At 43.2% G+C, this 16,045-nt stretch overlaps 1 protein-coding gene across 1 annotated transcript in view; it reads left to right on the top strand.

The window, feature by feature from the left end:
- Positions 1 to 16,045, top strand: part of LOC124803278 — a 304,062-nt gene that overhangs the window by 163,872 nt on the left and 124,145 nt on the right. Inside the window, exon 4 of the mRNA XM_047264461.1 lies at positions 6,912 to 7,537. Within this exon, the coding sequence (XP_047120417.1) occupies positions 6,912 to 7,537 (626 nt within the window). The remainder of the gene's footprint in view (positions 1 to 6,911; positions 7,538 to 16,045) is intronic.

The raw sequence follows: 16,045 nt of genomic DNA, 5'->3' as shown, positions 1-16,045 counted from the left end.
ACGTCTGTGGACGACTTGCGCGTCTCCAGTGATGGATAACGTGTTCTGGAATTTCATTCTCCAGCCAGATAAACGACAGCCGTCGACATTCTCCCTCCTACAAAGCTATCGCGTAGTGACGTTGAGCCAATATGTTCGGCATTGTGTCGCATTTTGGAAGGGCTTTATCAAATTTTCTTTTATGCTTTTCCGCTCCCGAACCCCTCGTCACACGTGGAGTCTCCAAGAACTGCATTGCTTATATTCGTAGCGCCTTACGAGTATTGTCCACGGTAGACACGTAACATGATACGAATAAAACCAACGGTAGCCCTAAGCAGTGCACAAGAAGACACAGGAAGATTTAAATCAATGCCTTTCCGACTATACTTGGGAAGCCTATCGTCAGAGATAGGATTTCAAACACAAAGTAAAAGCGATTTTTCGCCCTCCACCAAAGACAACAGATTCTTGGGTTGCGTCAAGGATGATCTGATGCCGGTGAAGGTGATATGATGCTCCGAAAGGCTGAATTTACAGGATCCCATGCAGCTGAGGCCTTTCATACATCAGACAGACGACTCGAACAGTCCGTGAGAGATGTGCGGAACACCGTAGACACTCCTGCCCCTTACAGCCAAATAAATCAACTATGGCACAGGACTGTATTGATACTGGTCAGTCTATGTTGTACGAAAACATCGAAATTTTAGAGCCTACTTTATCTTTCTGGGACTCGCTGGTGAAAGACGCGATTGAAATTCGCTTTGATGACTTCAGCTTGTATAGGTCATAAAATCCGATGCTTTCTGTAACAAACTTACAAAGACGTCGCGAAGTGTAAATGACGGTGATACATCGACATCCCGGAGTGCGTATGTGTACTTCTTTGCCTTCAGTCAACGTGTCTGGACGCCTATGTATCTGTGGCCGCGATCCGCGATATTATAAGGACGGAGAGAGTACTGGAGCGTCAGTCTTCCGGCTCGCTCTGAAGATGCCAGAATGATACACAGCCGACATATTAGAAGAAGCTGAATTTATGCAGCTACACACACAAAATTTACTGGAGCAATCATTGCTTTGCGAAAAAATGAAGATGCGGATTTTCACTTTTGCTACATATGTCCTTTCCGCATCTTGTAGTTCATGTATTTTCTGTTCTGCTTTGCTGCTTTAAAACAGTTCGCTTTTTTTAGATTGGAGCTATCAGATAGTTGCACAATATGCACTTCTCGTTTGTTTCCCGTTACTTCTTTTCTGACCACCGATCACGTCTGTGTCTGTTCCGTGTTTGTTTCTGTGTAAGGGTCCTCCAATGGTTCCTGTTCTTGTCTCTATCTGTGTTCTGGAAATATATAAACACGTAATTGCTGTTCTGGGGCATTCATCCTTCGCAAGAATGCTTAAAACCGAGGGATCTCATCAGGAAGACCACGGCCGATTTTCTTCCTTATCTTTCCCCACCTATGCTGTTCCTCCGTCTCGAACAACTTCGTCATCGGTGGGGTATCAAATTCCGACGTTATTTCCTTCTTCTCTTCCTGACTCTTATCGTGGACCAGTGTCTCTTTCACCCTTAGTAAGCATTCGTAGACTATTGGGGAGTGTTGGCTGCCGCCTCCTGTAAGTTGGGTAACCGCCGCTTGCCGGAGCGAGCGGGTCTCTCCCAAACGACGAGGGCGCCGTGTCGCGCCAGCCACCTGTTGCAGCGCGCGTGCTCTCACTCCGATATTTGCGAAGGGAACAGCACGCGAGGCAGCGCGCACCGCCGGCCAGGCAGGCAGCTTCGCAAGAATCCTACAGCTCACGGCTAAAACGATAACTACAGGCCGGCGAGCCAGAAACGCTAATCACATTCACACGCGACGTCTTCCGATCTCAGCGGATGTTTGTTGTGTTGTGGTCTTCAGTCCGGAGACTGGTTTGATGCAACTCTCCATGCAACTCTATCCTGTGCAAGCTTCTTCATCTCCCAGTACCTACTGCAACCTACATCCTTCTGAATCTGCTTAGTGTATTCATTTCTTGGTCTCCCTCCACGATTTTTACCCTCCACGCTGCCCTCCAATACTAAATTGGTGATCCCTTGATGCCTCAGAACATGTCCTACCAACCGATCCCTTCTTCTTGTCAAGTTGTGCCACAAACTTCTCTTCTCCCCAATCCTATTCAGTACCTCCTCATTAGTTACGTGATCTACTCATCTAATCTTCAGCACTCTTCTGTAGCACCACATTCCGAAAGCTTCTTTTCTCTTCTTGTCCAAACTATTTATTGTCCATGTTTCACTTCCATACACGGCTACACTCCATACAAATACTTTCAGAAACGACTTCCTGACACTTAAATCTACATTCGATGTTAACAAATTTCTCTTCTTCAAAAACGCTTTCCTTGCCATTGCCAGTCTACATTTTATATACTCTCTACTTCGACCATCATCAGTTATTTTGCTCCCCAAATAGCAAAACTCCTTTACTACTTTGTGTCCCATGTCCTAATCTAATTCCCTCAGCATCACCCGACTTAATTCGACTACATTCCATTATGGATGTGGGTAAGGAATACTTTCGCCTCGACGTTGAACCTCATCTATAGCGGACCGAATGTCAGCGAACACAATCGAACGAGCATTCGCAGACAATTCGCCAGTATTCGGTATCATTCGCTCGTATCTATGTACAGGCGTTAATGCCACAGAGAACGGAAAGGGACTCGAGAGGGCGAGTATCAACCCTACGGTCTACGTATTGTTGTATTTTTGGCGCTAAATTCATTGATACACAGGTTTCACTCAGGAAACACTATTTATGATCGAGATGTAAAACTGTGATGTTCAGGATTATTTCGTATGGCGAGCGTTCTGTTGGTGTCGAAGCAAATAAAGCAACAGAAACATGTAGGCTGCAACAAAATGAAGAGCCTCAATTAAAAATAATGTCGCATGCGAGATGATTAAAATATAACATGAACCGCAAAAGTAACAACACACTTCCCTGGAGCACAAGGACTCTCCATCTAACGTAATATGGAGCGTCCTACCTACCAAGGAATTCTCAATTTCGCTTGATGCCTCATGCAATCTCACCTTCGATGATTAGAATGGGTTACCATTAGCATGAAGAGAGGACCAAAACCTCAGTGTGCGGTGGACCAAGCTCTATAGCTGTCCCAAACGTTAAATTAAAAGTAATCCAGGGCGTGTCAAAAGTAAACGGCATAATTTCAGATACCTTTTCCACATATGTAGACAATAAAAAAAAAATCTTCGGTATAGCATGCTCCGAAAATGATTTATTGCAGCCTACAAAAGAGTGGTATTCTTCGAACTGATTTTCTTCCAGCACGTAGTTGCCATTTACAAAATATGTTAAAAATGCCTACGTCCTCATGTTGATTAATCGGGTTTCTGCTGGTTATTCGCGTCTTTCCTGCACGATATTTCAACTGCGTGACTCGCAGTCTTCTTCAGGTGCCCGGCCGGAGTGGCCGAGCGGTTCTAGGCGCTACAGTCTGGAACTGCGCAACCGGTACGGTCACAGGTTCGAATCCTGCCTCGGGCATGGATGTGTGTGATGTCCTTAGGTTAGTTAGGTTTAAGTAGTTCTAAGTTCTAGGGGAATGATGACCTCAGAAGTTAAGTCCCATAGTGCCCAGAGCCATTTGAACCATCTTCTTCAGGTGCTGTCTGATACTGATTCCAGTGCGGAACGAGACCGGTATTTATGCCTACCTTGTGTTAAGCGTTCCCTCTGCCGCCCGCGCCGCGTCTGGCGCTCTGTCTGTGGTGTGCGCCGACCAATAGCATTTCCTTCTAGCCGCAGCTGTTCCGCACGCTGTGCGCGTACTTTGTGGTTGTTATCCGTTGTCAATACAGCTGAGTTAAGTTCTGAATGGCGTCCAAGCTGTGCTAGACGTTTTCTCTTCCGATTGTTGTCATTTGAGTCCTGTGAATTAGGACGTTCTGTTACCGTGCTCCCCAGGAGCGGTTGAAGCGTCATTTTCAGGCCGATTGTGTTCAGATCGTCGCTCAAGACTCGGAAGAGCGTCCTCAGATACTTTGTCAGTTGTCTGAGGTGCCATTTTATGTAAGTCCTTAGTTACATATACTGGGCTGTCATCTCTAATTTCATTCTTATACTTGTGTCCCTTGGGGTCTGGATATTGTCTACGTTGCGCCTTCAGAAGATCGAGTGCTGGGTTCCAGGCCGAGCTCAGCTTGAAACCGGTGTTTCCGCAACCTTACTCTCAATAGATTTTTTGATGACGCTGTCCCAGTATCTCGATGTTTGTGTTAAAATCTTGGCATGATTATGCTTCATAGAATGATTGAGTTCGAAACAATGTTCGGCAATCGTTGCCTGTCTCAGTCTTGTGTGCCTTTGGTACTTTTTGCACCTGATATCAACGGTCCTGGTCGTCTGGCCGATGTATGCCAGTCCACTTTCACATGGTACGTGGTAAACGCCCGGTTCCTGTAGACGAAGGTCATCCTTCACACTCCCTATCAGAGCCTTAATCTTGGTGGGTGGATGGAACACGCTTTTATGTTTGCGAAGAATTCTGCTGATTTTGGCAGATATCGGCCCAACATATGGCAAATCTGCAACCTTTTGCGTTTCTCCGTGTATCTCTTCAGGAACCTCTCGTGGGGAAACAGGGCGCAGCGCCTTTTGAAGATCTCGAGAAGAGTACCCATTTTTGGAAAACACGGATTGTAGATGTTCTATCTCCGTCGCCAAATTATCCGGATCTGACAGAGCTCGTGCGCGATGTACCAGTGTTATGTGCCGGGTGGTGGTAATTGCTGGCCTGCTGGTACAAGTCGGTGTGAGTGGGTTTGCGGTACACACCGTGACTGAAGGTACCATCTCCCTTCCTCCTAACTAGTACATCTAGGATAGGGAGTAGTCCTTCCTTTTCCAGTTCCATGGTGAATTTAATGTTAGGGTGGCATGAGTTTAGGTGGTCGAAGAAAACATCGTGGATCCTGATGCAGTTTGGAATTCCCGTGTGATGGTCTGGATAGATGTCTGCCTGTTACACATTAAGACCCTCTTCAACAGTCGCCGGTCTCTGTCAGTCAACAGGCGAGATCGGCCTGTACGCTTTTATGCTGTACGTGTCCCTTCACGTTCTACTTCACTATCACATCGGAAACAGTGGACCTAGGGATGTTTAGTAGTGTGGACGTATGACACAAGTGACATGCAATCACCTAACCACTTTGGAAGTCCGTGAGTTCCGCGGAGAGCCCGATTCTGCTCTCTCACGATGTCTGATGACTACTGAGGTCGCTGATATGGAGTACCTGGCAGTAGGTGGCAGCACAGTGCACCTGATATGAAAAACGTTTGTTTTTGGGGTTTCCGGATTCTCTTGATCACGTAGTGTATTTGTCATAATACAAGTACAGAAATACTGGAGCAATATTTTAACTTATATAACTGTAGTCAACAAAAACCATTTCTCATTTTTTTTTACATTTTTTAAAACGAATATAACGAAATTGTATTCATGACAGAAGTCGTTCGGTATTGACCTCCGTATCTTAGACTATCCATTTATGGGATCAGATGTTGCAAAGTGTCCTGTAAAACTGCGTGTGGTGTTCAAGAAGATATGGCAGCATTACTGTCCTGTAATTGATAAAGATGGCCGGTATTTCAGATGAAGTACGTCATGGCATATATCTGCCAAGGGATTTTCTCTCTTAAATACAGTGACATTCCTCCATTCTTCTGCTTCTGGATAAGAATTTTTAATAGCTACTTGAGATGGATGAGCAGCTTTATACTCTAAGTTTGGAAATCTGACACGCATGAATTGACAATGTTTCACCAGCATCTTTAAAATCAAAGACGTCAGCTGCATCATTGAAATTACATGGAATAGGTTCATAGCTTTAGCAGACAGATTTGCTGAGGGAAGTACTGCTTGGCACAAAGACCATGAATGTTGGCATGTTTTCTCCACATCTGACGCTGGAAAATTTGTGTACATAGACAATTCATCCATCCCGCGAATCGATAACGTTGATGTTTTTCTCCCTTATCGACATTGGTACTGACAAGATATCAGTTCCCGGAATTCCAAGACTTCCGAGAATATTTTAATTCTAAATCTGAAGTCGCATGATAAATGAAAAAAGAAATTTTTTCGTGTGCTGTAATTACGAATTAACAAATTTGGGAATTTTTCCTTTCCTTGTGCTGTGAAACCTTGATTCTTCCAAATCTCGTGTTTCTAGGTCATCGGGAAGTACCCTATATTTTTCAATGGATGAGACTGCAAGTATCAAAATATGACATGAATGGCCGCCTCTTCTGATTGCACTGACTTAGAAGCCAAGGGACCATATACCTTATTATGTGACGTAAATTTCAATTTGTACGTCTACCGGTTCATGAGAAGAAAGGGGCCTTAACAGACGGACGGACAGTCAGTCAGATAACAAACTACAAAAGAAATTTTCGCGTAAGTTAATTACAAATTAACGGTTTTAGGGCTTTTTCCTTCGTTTTCAGTGTGAAACCGCGCTTCGTGCTTAGTTCAATGATTCTAGGGCAACGGGGAATTCCCTATAGGTTTTATTGAGTGAGTTTGTATCAAAATATGTGACATAAGTAGCCATAGCCATTGATTTCATTGATTCAGAAGCTTATATTTATTATACCGCCAAAGGCCTAGCGACATCTGCCTGTTGCTGAGAAAAAGGGTTTTTAACAGTCTGTTTTCTGTCAGGCAGACAGACAACAGAGTGAGCCCTTACCGATTGAGGTACGGAACCCTAAAAAAGTAGTGCATAGAACTTTTATATTGTCATCCTTCAGTTGAGGCACAGGCGAATTGTTTGGTTAGTGGAAGAATTACATGTCGCGAACGGAGAACGAATGGGTGAGCTCGTGTGTTCGCCGGACTGTCCGCAGGTGCCACCGCGAGGCGGCACGGGTACGGGGGAGGACGTGTCGGAGGCGGCGCCGCCCCCGCGGCTGCACCGGCGCAGCACTCGCGGCTCCCGCCACAAGCGCAAGAGCACCAGCAGCAGCAGCGGCGGTGGCGGCGCGACGTCGGGGGCAGCGCCGGGGGCGGCGTCTGCGGCTTCCAAGGGCAGGGCGGCGGCGGCGGCGGCGGCCGTGGGGTCCCCCGCGCCCGACCTGCGCGTCGACTACTTCTCGGAAGACAGCGCGGCCCCCGTGCTGCCGCCACCGCACCTGGACGCCAGCCAGACGCCCACCGCCGACGTCGACGTCAGCGTCAGCGCCGCCGTCGGCGGTGGGGCGGCGGCGGCGGCGGCAGTGGCGGGGGGCGGCGCTATATGTAGCGGCGCGGCGGCGCCCGTGGTGAACACGACGGCCAACCCGCTGCAGGCGATCGTGGCCGGCCGACACCCCAACCAGCAGCCCACGGCCATCGTAGTGCAGCCCGGAGCCAGCCCAGGCGTCGCCACGGTGCTGCTCAAGGACGCGCGCGCCCAGCGCGAGGAGAACATGAAGCAGCTGCTCGACGTCGCCAACAACCTCACGCTGCAGGAGCTGCACGACTTCGAGATGAGGTACGGCTCGCGTCTCGTGTGCGCTAGAGTGCCGGCGACTGCACCGTGGCCCCTGTGGTCAGTTTACCAGTATCCCAGCGTCCCAAAGCCGCAGTTACTGCCATTTTTCCAGTTTGTGGTAGGGTTCGCTACTGGTGAATAGCAATTACTTTTATTCTGTAGGCGCAAGTCCTCCCTGGCATCGCGCTACAAAGCGTCGAATGTTAGCCAGGTACACTCCTCAATTATCGCATCGTACGCAGATCACTACCCAGTTGATGGGGGTCCCAAAAGTAATGTACCCAATTGAGCAACAAGAAAATTGTTTTGGTAATGGTATCGCAACTGAAATGTTTATTTATGAAAAAAAATTAGCCACATGTCGACCATTTAAGTTTTGACAGCAAGGAAACCATAGTACAACATGTTGCACGAGTTCTGAAGCTCTCTTGTCTAAGTTCGCAAATTACAGTGCTAATGACATCTCTGAAGGCAACAAGTGTCCGTACTTCATTTCTATAGACACTCTCCTTCTGAAAACTCCGAAGAAGAAGAAAATCAGAGGCCGCGAAATCCAGCGGCCAGCTAATGATATTCATAGGAAAAATCTTAACGTGCTGTAACTCATCCCCGAAGGATATGCCTTACAAGCCGTCTGTTCGACCGATTCTTGAGTACTGTTCATCAATCTGCGGTATTTACCAGCTGGAACAGATCAGACAGAGAAGTGTCGCGTTTCGTCACGGGATGGTTTAGTCGGCGGAAGAGAATCACAGAGATGCTCAGCGAACTCCAGTGGCAGACGTTACAAGAGAGGCGTTGTGAATCACGGAGAGGTTTATTATTGAAATTTCGAGGTAGTACTGGTAGGGAAGAGTCGGATAACATATTAGTGCGTCCCACCTACATCTCACGAAATGACCACGACGAGAAAATTCGACAACTTAGAGCTAATACTAGGAAAGGGCCAAACACGAGATGCGACAATATCCCACACCAAACTGTAGCACTTTGCTTGTGGAGAGCTCGTTCGTGTATAATTTTTGGCTGTTCTGTGACCCAAATGCGGCAATTCTGTTTGTTAAAGCCACTGACATCAAAATGAGCTTCGTCGTTCATCGTAAGTTTCTTGTGAAAACTGGGTTCTTCTGCCAATTACATAAATTGATATGCAAGCTTCGTCGTTCATAACTTTCTTGTGAAAACTGGATTCTTCTGCCAATATGAGAAATTCATATGCAAGCAACAGTCTTTTTGACAAGTCAGTGGGGAATTTTCTTTGGAGAATGTGAATTTCATAGGGGGACGTGCGTGCGTTATCTGTGGCCGACCCGGTCCTTACCGCTAACTAGTGAGCGTTCCAGCTTTCAGGGTAAGCGGTCGACTGCTTGGCCGTTGAAGGTTAAACATACTTTCATTACGTTTACATAATAGTCTGACATAAAGTATTTGGTGATTATTATTAAATGCTTTAACTTGCTGCATTTTGCCTTTATAAATCTTATAAAGTTAAGTTACTTCCTTACTCTGTGAATCATCATCACGATGGAAATGGTGGGCGCTTACAAAATTATACTCCTAACGCAGATACAAAACTGAGCGGCAGGTAAAAAAGGTTGATTACCCCTGCTGTAGGGGACCTGCCAAAAATCGTGTGTAACGAGGATTTGGCTGTGTCATGTTCTGGAGACAGACGATGAGATGACTTCTTTCATTGATGCGCGGGCTTTGTCAGTCCTCCCTGGGTTCCGCGAGGATTTTGGACGTCCACTTCTGAGTCAATCTGCAATATTACCAGTTTCACGGAACTCACTCATGCATTTTCGTAAGATGTGTTTTGATGACGCAGTACGAAAATTAAATCTTCTTTTGTACGCCCGCTGGGCTTGTACAACACTTTTCCCATGTGTGAAGTACAGTTCAACTGCAGCAGTACGGTCCTCATTAGTCCATTTATTTGCAATTAATGTTCAATATCACAGGAAAAACCTGTAAGAATGGAAAAGTCTATAATTAATATATTAACCGTTTTATTTGCATTTCAAATGCGTAAGCTAATTTCGGGACACACTGAACCTGGGAACTGATCGTCTGTACGGATCTCGTGAGTATCTGTACATTGCTGTAGCTGCCAGTCCTCTGTTTCTTTACTGCTGCACTCAGACATACGGCGGTGCTGTTCCAAAACGAAACAGTTTAAGAGTAAGGTAATACGCTGTGAGAAATATTGAAAATTGCGCGTATATAGCGAGGGAAGCACGGCCTATAGATATTCGTGGGGTTAGAACTACACAGTTTAGTTAGCAGTTTGGTCTTGATTGTGAAATTTTAGTAAAATATTGAAATTCGGCCCAACGACATTTGAGAGAGCATCGAATGCAAAGTAAGACGGCGATTGTTTAGTCCGATGGTTATACTGCGTCTTTAAAATGGTAAAGTATTAGACTTTCTCAAAGATTTGTGTATATTTTAAAAATATAATAGTTCCACCGCCAAAACCTGCTAAAAAAGAGTTCTTTATTGCAACCGGTTTCAATGCTCAGGTCATCACCAAGTAAATATATTAAAGTCATTTAAAACACCTTGCGCGATAATATTACAGCTTTGTCGTGAAATAGTATAAAATCCATCACAGATTAACACACCAGATAAACAGTGACTGGTACTAAAACTTGTTTTCACATGGGACTCGCCTTCAGAAACATAATTTTCCTTCTTTTAGCCACACATGTTTCACTGAAGTTAGAGCATAATTTTCTTTCTACTGAATAACAGCAAAATCTCTCATTACTGTCTGTTCATATTTAAATTTCAGTTTGAAAAAAAGTATCCGCAAATTTAAGAACGGACAATATTTTTTATAAATACCTTGCTACCACATGCCGAGATTTTTCCTGGTTTTCTGAGCTATGCATTACAAGTGTTTTCCTCTCACAGTTTGTCGTCTGCAACCATAGAGAACGTAATGTAGAACTTTCACTGTCACCGTTTACAAAACAATTTACTGTCACTGTTTTCATACGTTCGTAAACAGTGAAAGTGTATGTTCAAAAAGTCTAGTTTCTCACAGTGAAGATATTGGGGAAACCAGAAAAAATAAGTGAAACATATTGCGCGCTCTTATCTGTTTTCAAACTTTTTTAAATACAAACTTAAAAACGTAAATTTATATATGTGCAGATAGTAAAGGGAAGGTCACTTGCAACAGTGACCGAAACGACGGTAGTTTTACATATTGACAATGCGGTCACAAACTCAGAAAAAATTTATTGGCTGTGACATGAGCCACGGTGGCCTACATTTATAGAAATTTTTATGTTATTTAATAGAAAGAAAATAAAAAAAATCTGCTGATAATGTAGTAACTTCAGCGGAACGTATGTGGGCATAGCAAGAAAAATTGTGTTCGCTCAAGGTGGATCCCATACAAAAACAAATTTGTGTAGACAAACACGGAAACAAGAGCTTCAACCCCAAAATGAGTTTGTGGAGCTTTTTGTTACTGACAGTGTAGCATATTTTACTACTTGGCACCAGTGACCTAGTATGTATTTTATGCTACTTTACACCATAGGTGCAATATTGCCACATAAGCTGCTTCAAAAGACTTTAAATTGTCTGATGATGATCTGAGCATTATTTATTATCAGGTACTGGCCGTGGAACCATACCCATTTAATTCTTACGAACTGCAGGGCATCACCTTCACAATATAGATTGTATTTCTACCTGAAGACGGGAACATAGTCTCGAAACGCATCGTGTGACTTGTGGTCTGATCACGAATCTCAAGTGGTTGAGCCGAATTTTAATATTTTACCAACATCTGTGGACTTGATTTTTGATGATTTGAAGTACGTGGAGAAAAACTAACATTTTCTTTCATCTCCATTCTTGTAACTACTACTAGCTGATGAACCCGGTATTGCCTAGGATTAATTTTGCCGATTTTCTATTAGAAACTGAAAGAAAACATGAAATGTGGTTGTAGTTTAACACGGAGAAATTTCATTTCCATATATTTGTGGAAACACCTGTGAAATTATGAAACTGTCGTACAAAGGAATATGCATAATGTACAAATGTGTACGTATAGCTGCTTCGCGTGTCTACAACGCGGTTTTGTAAACGTGTCTATGGCAACGCCTCTTCGTAGTTCTCTAGACAGTCATTGTTTTCGCTTACAGCCGTTTGCGCTTCGCAATTGAAAGCTGGCAAAAGATCTGCCAGGTGTCAGGGATTTCCTTAAGCTGACTCGACTGCAGGGGCGTCTTAGTAATAAAGAATAAAAATGCATTAAAATTTCATGCATGATGTGGTATTTTTTCACCCATCCCAGAGTTTATGACATCATATCTCTTGTACTATTTGACGTACAATAACATATTCGTGTAGGTACATTCAGCGACATATGTGAATATTGGCTGCGAAATATGTTACAAATAGAGTTAGTTGCGCAGAAGTAAAAAATTTAAAAGCGGTAATGTTTGAGGCTTCTCAGTGTTTATGACGTCATATCTCCTGATCTGTGTGTCATACAATGATATAAGTTTGTAGGTACATTCAGCGGCATAAGTGGACACTGTTTGCTGAATGAGTCGTAAGTAGATTTATTAGCAAAGAAGTAATAAATTTAAGCGTCATACATATTGCGACAGTTTTTCAGACATTTCATTTTTTGTGATATCACATTTCCTGTATTATGATAGGGAGATGGTTCTTGTCCCAACAGCGATTGTTGCCCGACAGTAGTGGACATGTGTATCAAGTTTGGTACAAACGGTCCAGTGATTTAGGAGGAGATATGGAACATACATATGTACATTTTCATAACATGTATGGACGTCTAAACAAACACTGTACGTGAGTTTAAGGAGGACTGATTCAGTCAGGCTGCACAGTTAAACCGTAAATGCTGAGTTTAAATTCCCCGCTCAGTGTGCTCCACTGTATCATCATCTCGAAACTCTTTTGTCAACTCGGAAGTCTGTCTTTGCTTTTACTTTACTACCGCACGTCGGCTTCCTTGCCTGTTGCTTCAGCGAATGGGGTGGAACTACCAATGCACGGTAATCTAATATTGTACAACAGAATAACGACGTATAAGCAAATAGGTGTTGTAAAGTGACGCGGTGAAACGCATATAGCGTTTTGACATGTTGTACATAATTTAACTCCGCCGTGATCAAATACTGATGGGACACATTATTCAGCCTCTCCTATTTTTTCTCACTGTAGAAGTTGTAACGTGGGAAAAATCTCGGGAATGGTCGGGATGTTTAAACATAAACGGAGAAATGTTTCCATAATATACAATGAGAATCTTTTATTTCTTAAAACGAGGGCAAGTTGCACAACACTCATTTATAACCGCAGTCATATTATTTATAACAATAACCGAAGGTCCCCTAACACGGAATACTACAATAGCGTACGAGTCCTTAAAATGTCAAAAATACACTCATTGGGGAGGAACTGGTGTAACATTTTTTGATAAACAAACATTACCCTCTCGCATTCATCTCAGATACACATGGAAAAAATGCCTTTCTATCAATTACTACTGCAAAACAATGGTGAAAGAGTGGGTAAGTTAGCACTGCCTAACGTTGAACTGAAACCCTAAGAAACTCGTATTAAATCCAAAGTCATTTTAAAATGAAATAACAACACAAAATCTTCCCCAACATAACTGATAGGAAGACCACACTACAACCGGATTTTTGGAATCTTTTGTAGAGTATTTGTCATATGTGATGTTCAGTACTCATCTTCATCTACATCGATATTCTGTAAATCACATTTAAACGCCTGGCAGAGGGTTAGTCGGACAACCTTCGCAATAATCCTCTATTATTCCACTCTCAACAAAGCGCGAGGAAAAAACAAATATCTATATATTTTCGTCCGAGCTCTGATTTCCCTTAATTTATTATGATGATCGTTTCTCCCTAAGTAGTTCGGCGTCAACACAGTATTTTCGCATTCGGAAGAGAAAGTTGGTAATTGAAATTTCGTAAAAATATACCGTCCAGCATCATGTCCGTGGCACAGTCTCCCCTATTTTTCGATAATGCAAAACGTGCTGCCCTTGTTTGACCTTTGTCGATGAGCTCCGTAAATCTTCTCTGGCATGGATCCCACATCGCGCAGCAGTATTCCAAAAGAGGACGGACGTGCGTAGTGTAGGCCGTCTCTTTAGCAGATCTGTTGCATTTTATAAGTGTTTTGTCTATAAAGCGCAGTCTTTGGCTAGCCTTCACCACAACATGTTCTATGTGTTCTTTCCAATTTAAGTTGTTAGTAATTGTAATTCCTAGGTAGTTAGTTGAATATGTGGCCTTTAGATTTGATTGATTTATCGTGTAACCGAAGTTTAAGGGATTCCTTTTAGCACTCATGTGGATGACCTCACACTTTTCATTATTTTGGTGAATTGCCAATTTTCACACCATACAGATATCTTTTCTACGTCGTTTTGCAATCTGTTTTGATCTTCTCATGACTTTACTGGGCGGTAAACGACAGCCAATATTGGCTTCTAAAATACCAATATCTCGAAGCTGTTCAATGAAACTCTCTCAAATTCTTGAGAAAGTCGTCTTTAAAGTTTTCCGAACAAGTTTACCTCGCTAAAACTAGGACGATTTTTCAAAGCGCCATGTGTGTGTGCGGTAGAGTGCTCGCCGGCCGTGTGGGCGGCCCGAATTCGATCCTAAGCAGTTGCAAGTTTCGAAACAAAGGTGAATGTCCTACGAGCATTTCTGTGAAGTGCAAAATATATGAAGATGAAGAAAAATACTCTGTATTTTTTTATTCGAACGATCTTCTATAGAAGGTCGCTAATAAACAATTTATATTTTCAATGATAATTGGAACGCTGTTTGCCATACGTAATTGGAAATAAGAAAATGTGCATTTTTGATAAAAAAAATTACAATTATATGTCAATTAATTAGCATATATTCGATGAATTTTATATTAAAATGACAAAAGTATTCGAACTGAACGGAAGAAAACGAAGAAAACAATGACAAAAACGACATTCGAATCAGCAATTACCAGCCTTGAGCGCTACCGATAATTTTTTCCATCTTTATGTAGTTTACGCTTCACTTGAAATGCTCTTAGACATGTACCTTTGCTTAAAAATTTGCGTCTGCCGGCATTTGAACATCGGCCACTCATGGCGCAGGCGATCGTTCTATCACAGAGCTACGTGGCCCATCGACAGTTCGGCCTATGTTCAGAGAACTAAAGATACATGGAAAACTTCAATCGATTTTCACGAGAATTTTTTAGAGTTCCAGCGATAAGCTTTTGGGCGTTAATATTTGAGTTCTGAACTTCACGTATCATAAAAATAAAAAAAAGCAAAAATCCGATTCCGAATCGTCTCCTTGTGAACTAAATTAAACGTAATCTAAAACGATAAATTACAAAAATAACACATTCTGATACCTTTCTCCCATGATCACATACAAATGCTTTGATCAGCACGTCTGCTCACGTATATAGCCGAGGCAGACGTGTTTCGGAAACATCCCTGCTACCGAAAAGACTCCTCTGCCCTTAAGAGTTGGGGGCGAGATCCCTTGAGTTTAAAGTGACCATCCAGAATCATGTCGATCTAACTTTTTCATTCTTGTCAGAGCCTGTCTCTGTCGTGTCTTCCTCGACACCAACGACTGGTTCATATTTTCAAAAAGCGGATGGGGGAGATTGGTTGGGTTCGAAATGTGCAACGACTCTCTCGCTGCAGACTCCGCTTTTTGGTCCTACTCATTATCAGTTCCCTCTTCTGTCCTGTCTAAGATGACATTGACTAATGAACGATTCCTCTTTTGAAAAAAAATGGGGGGGGGGAGGGAAGGTTCGTTGTGTTTGAAACTCCCAGCCAACTTTCTCGCCCCGTGCTTATCATGGCCCATTCCATTTTCTGTCTCCACGCTACATTAATTTTCAAACAGATAGGCCTACTACTCACGACCCTGATTTCCTCCAACAGATTCGTAATGTACTGCAAGCGAGTGAACACTGTGGATTCATTGACCGGCGTGTCTGAGCTGTTGTACAATCTGTTGCTGCGGCAAGCGGAACAGCAGTCTCCTGTACATCCGTATGTGTCACTGACTGTCAGAGATTCAGATGTTCAGAATAAGTGAAAATATGATAAACAGTGACACAGTGGTAGAAAGCACTGTTTGCTTATAGAGGCAGGAGAAAGGGGAATCAACAAAAAATGCCAAAATGGATAAAAAATCAGCTGTACTGCAAAAACAGCAACATAAACATCAGTATGCGGTACTAAGAAAAATAATGAAGCCACTGACGATGGTGAGATTTCGCCGAAATATATTTGCGTGTTACACAAGAATTTGTGTTGCTAAAGCCAAACCCACAATTATGCACGTAGCGGTACGACCGCTTCCTCTACCGGCGATGGTTTCAAACTTTGATTCTCTCCTTTATATAGACAAGGACTTCAATTTTCACGGAGTATTGACACTCCTTTGAGAGCTCTTGTCT

Source organism: Schistocerca piceifrons, chromosome 6, assembly GCF_021461385.2.
Source record: "Schistocerca piceifrons isolate TAMUIC-IGC-003096 chromosome 6, iqSchPice1.1, whole genome shotgun sequence".
Lineage (NCBI taxonomy): Eukaryota > Metazoa > Arthropoda > Insecta > Orthoptera > Acrididae > Schistocerca > Schistocerca piceifrons.
Note: the sequence above shows the minus strand (reverse complement) of the source record. Positions and strands in the feature narration are given on the sequence as shown.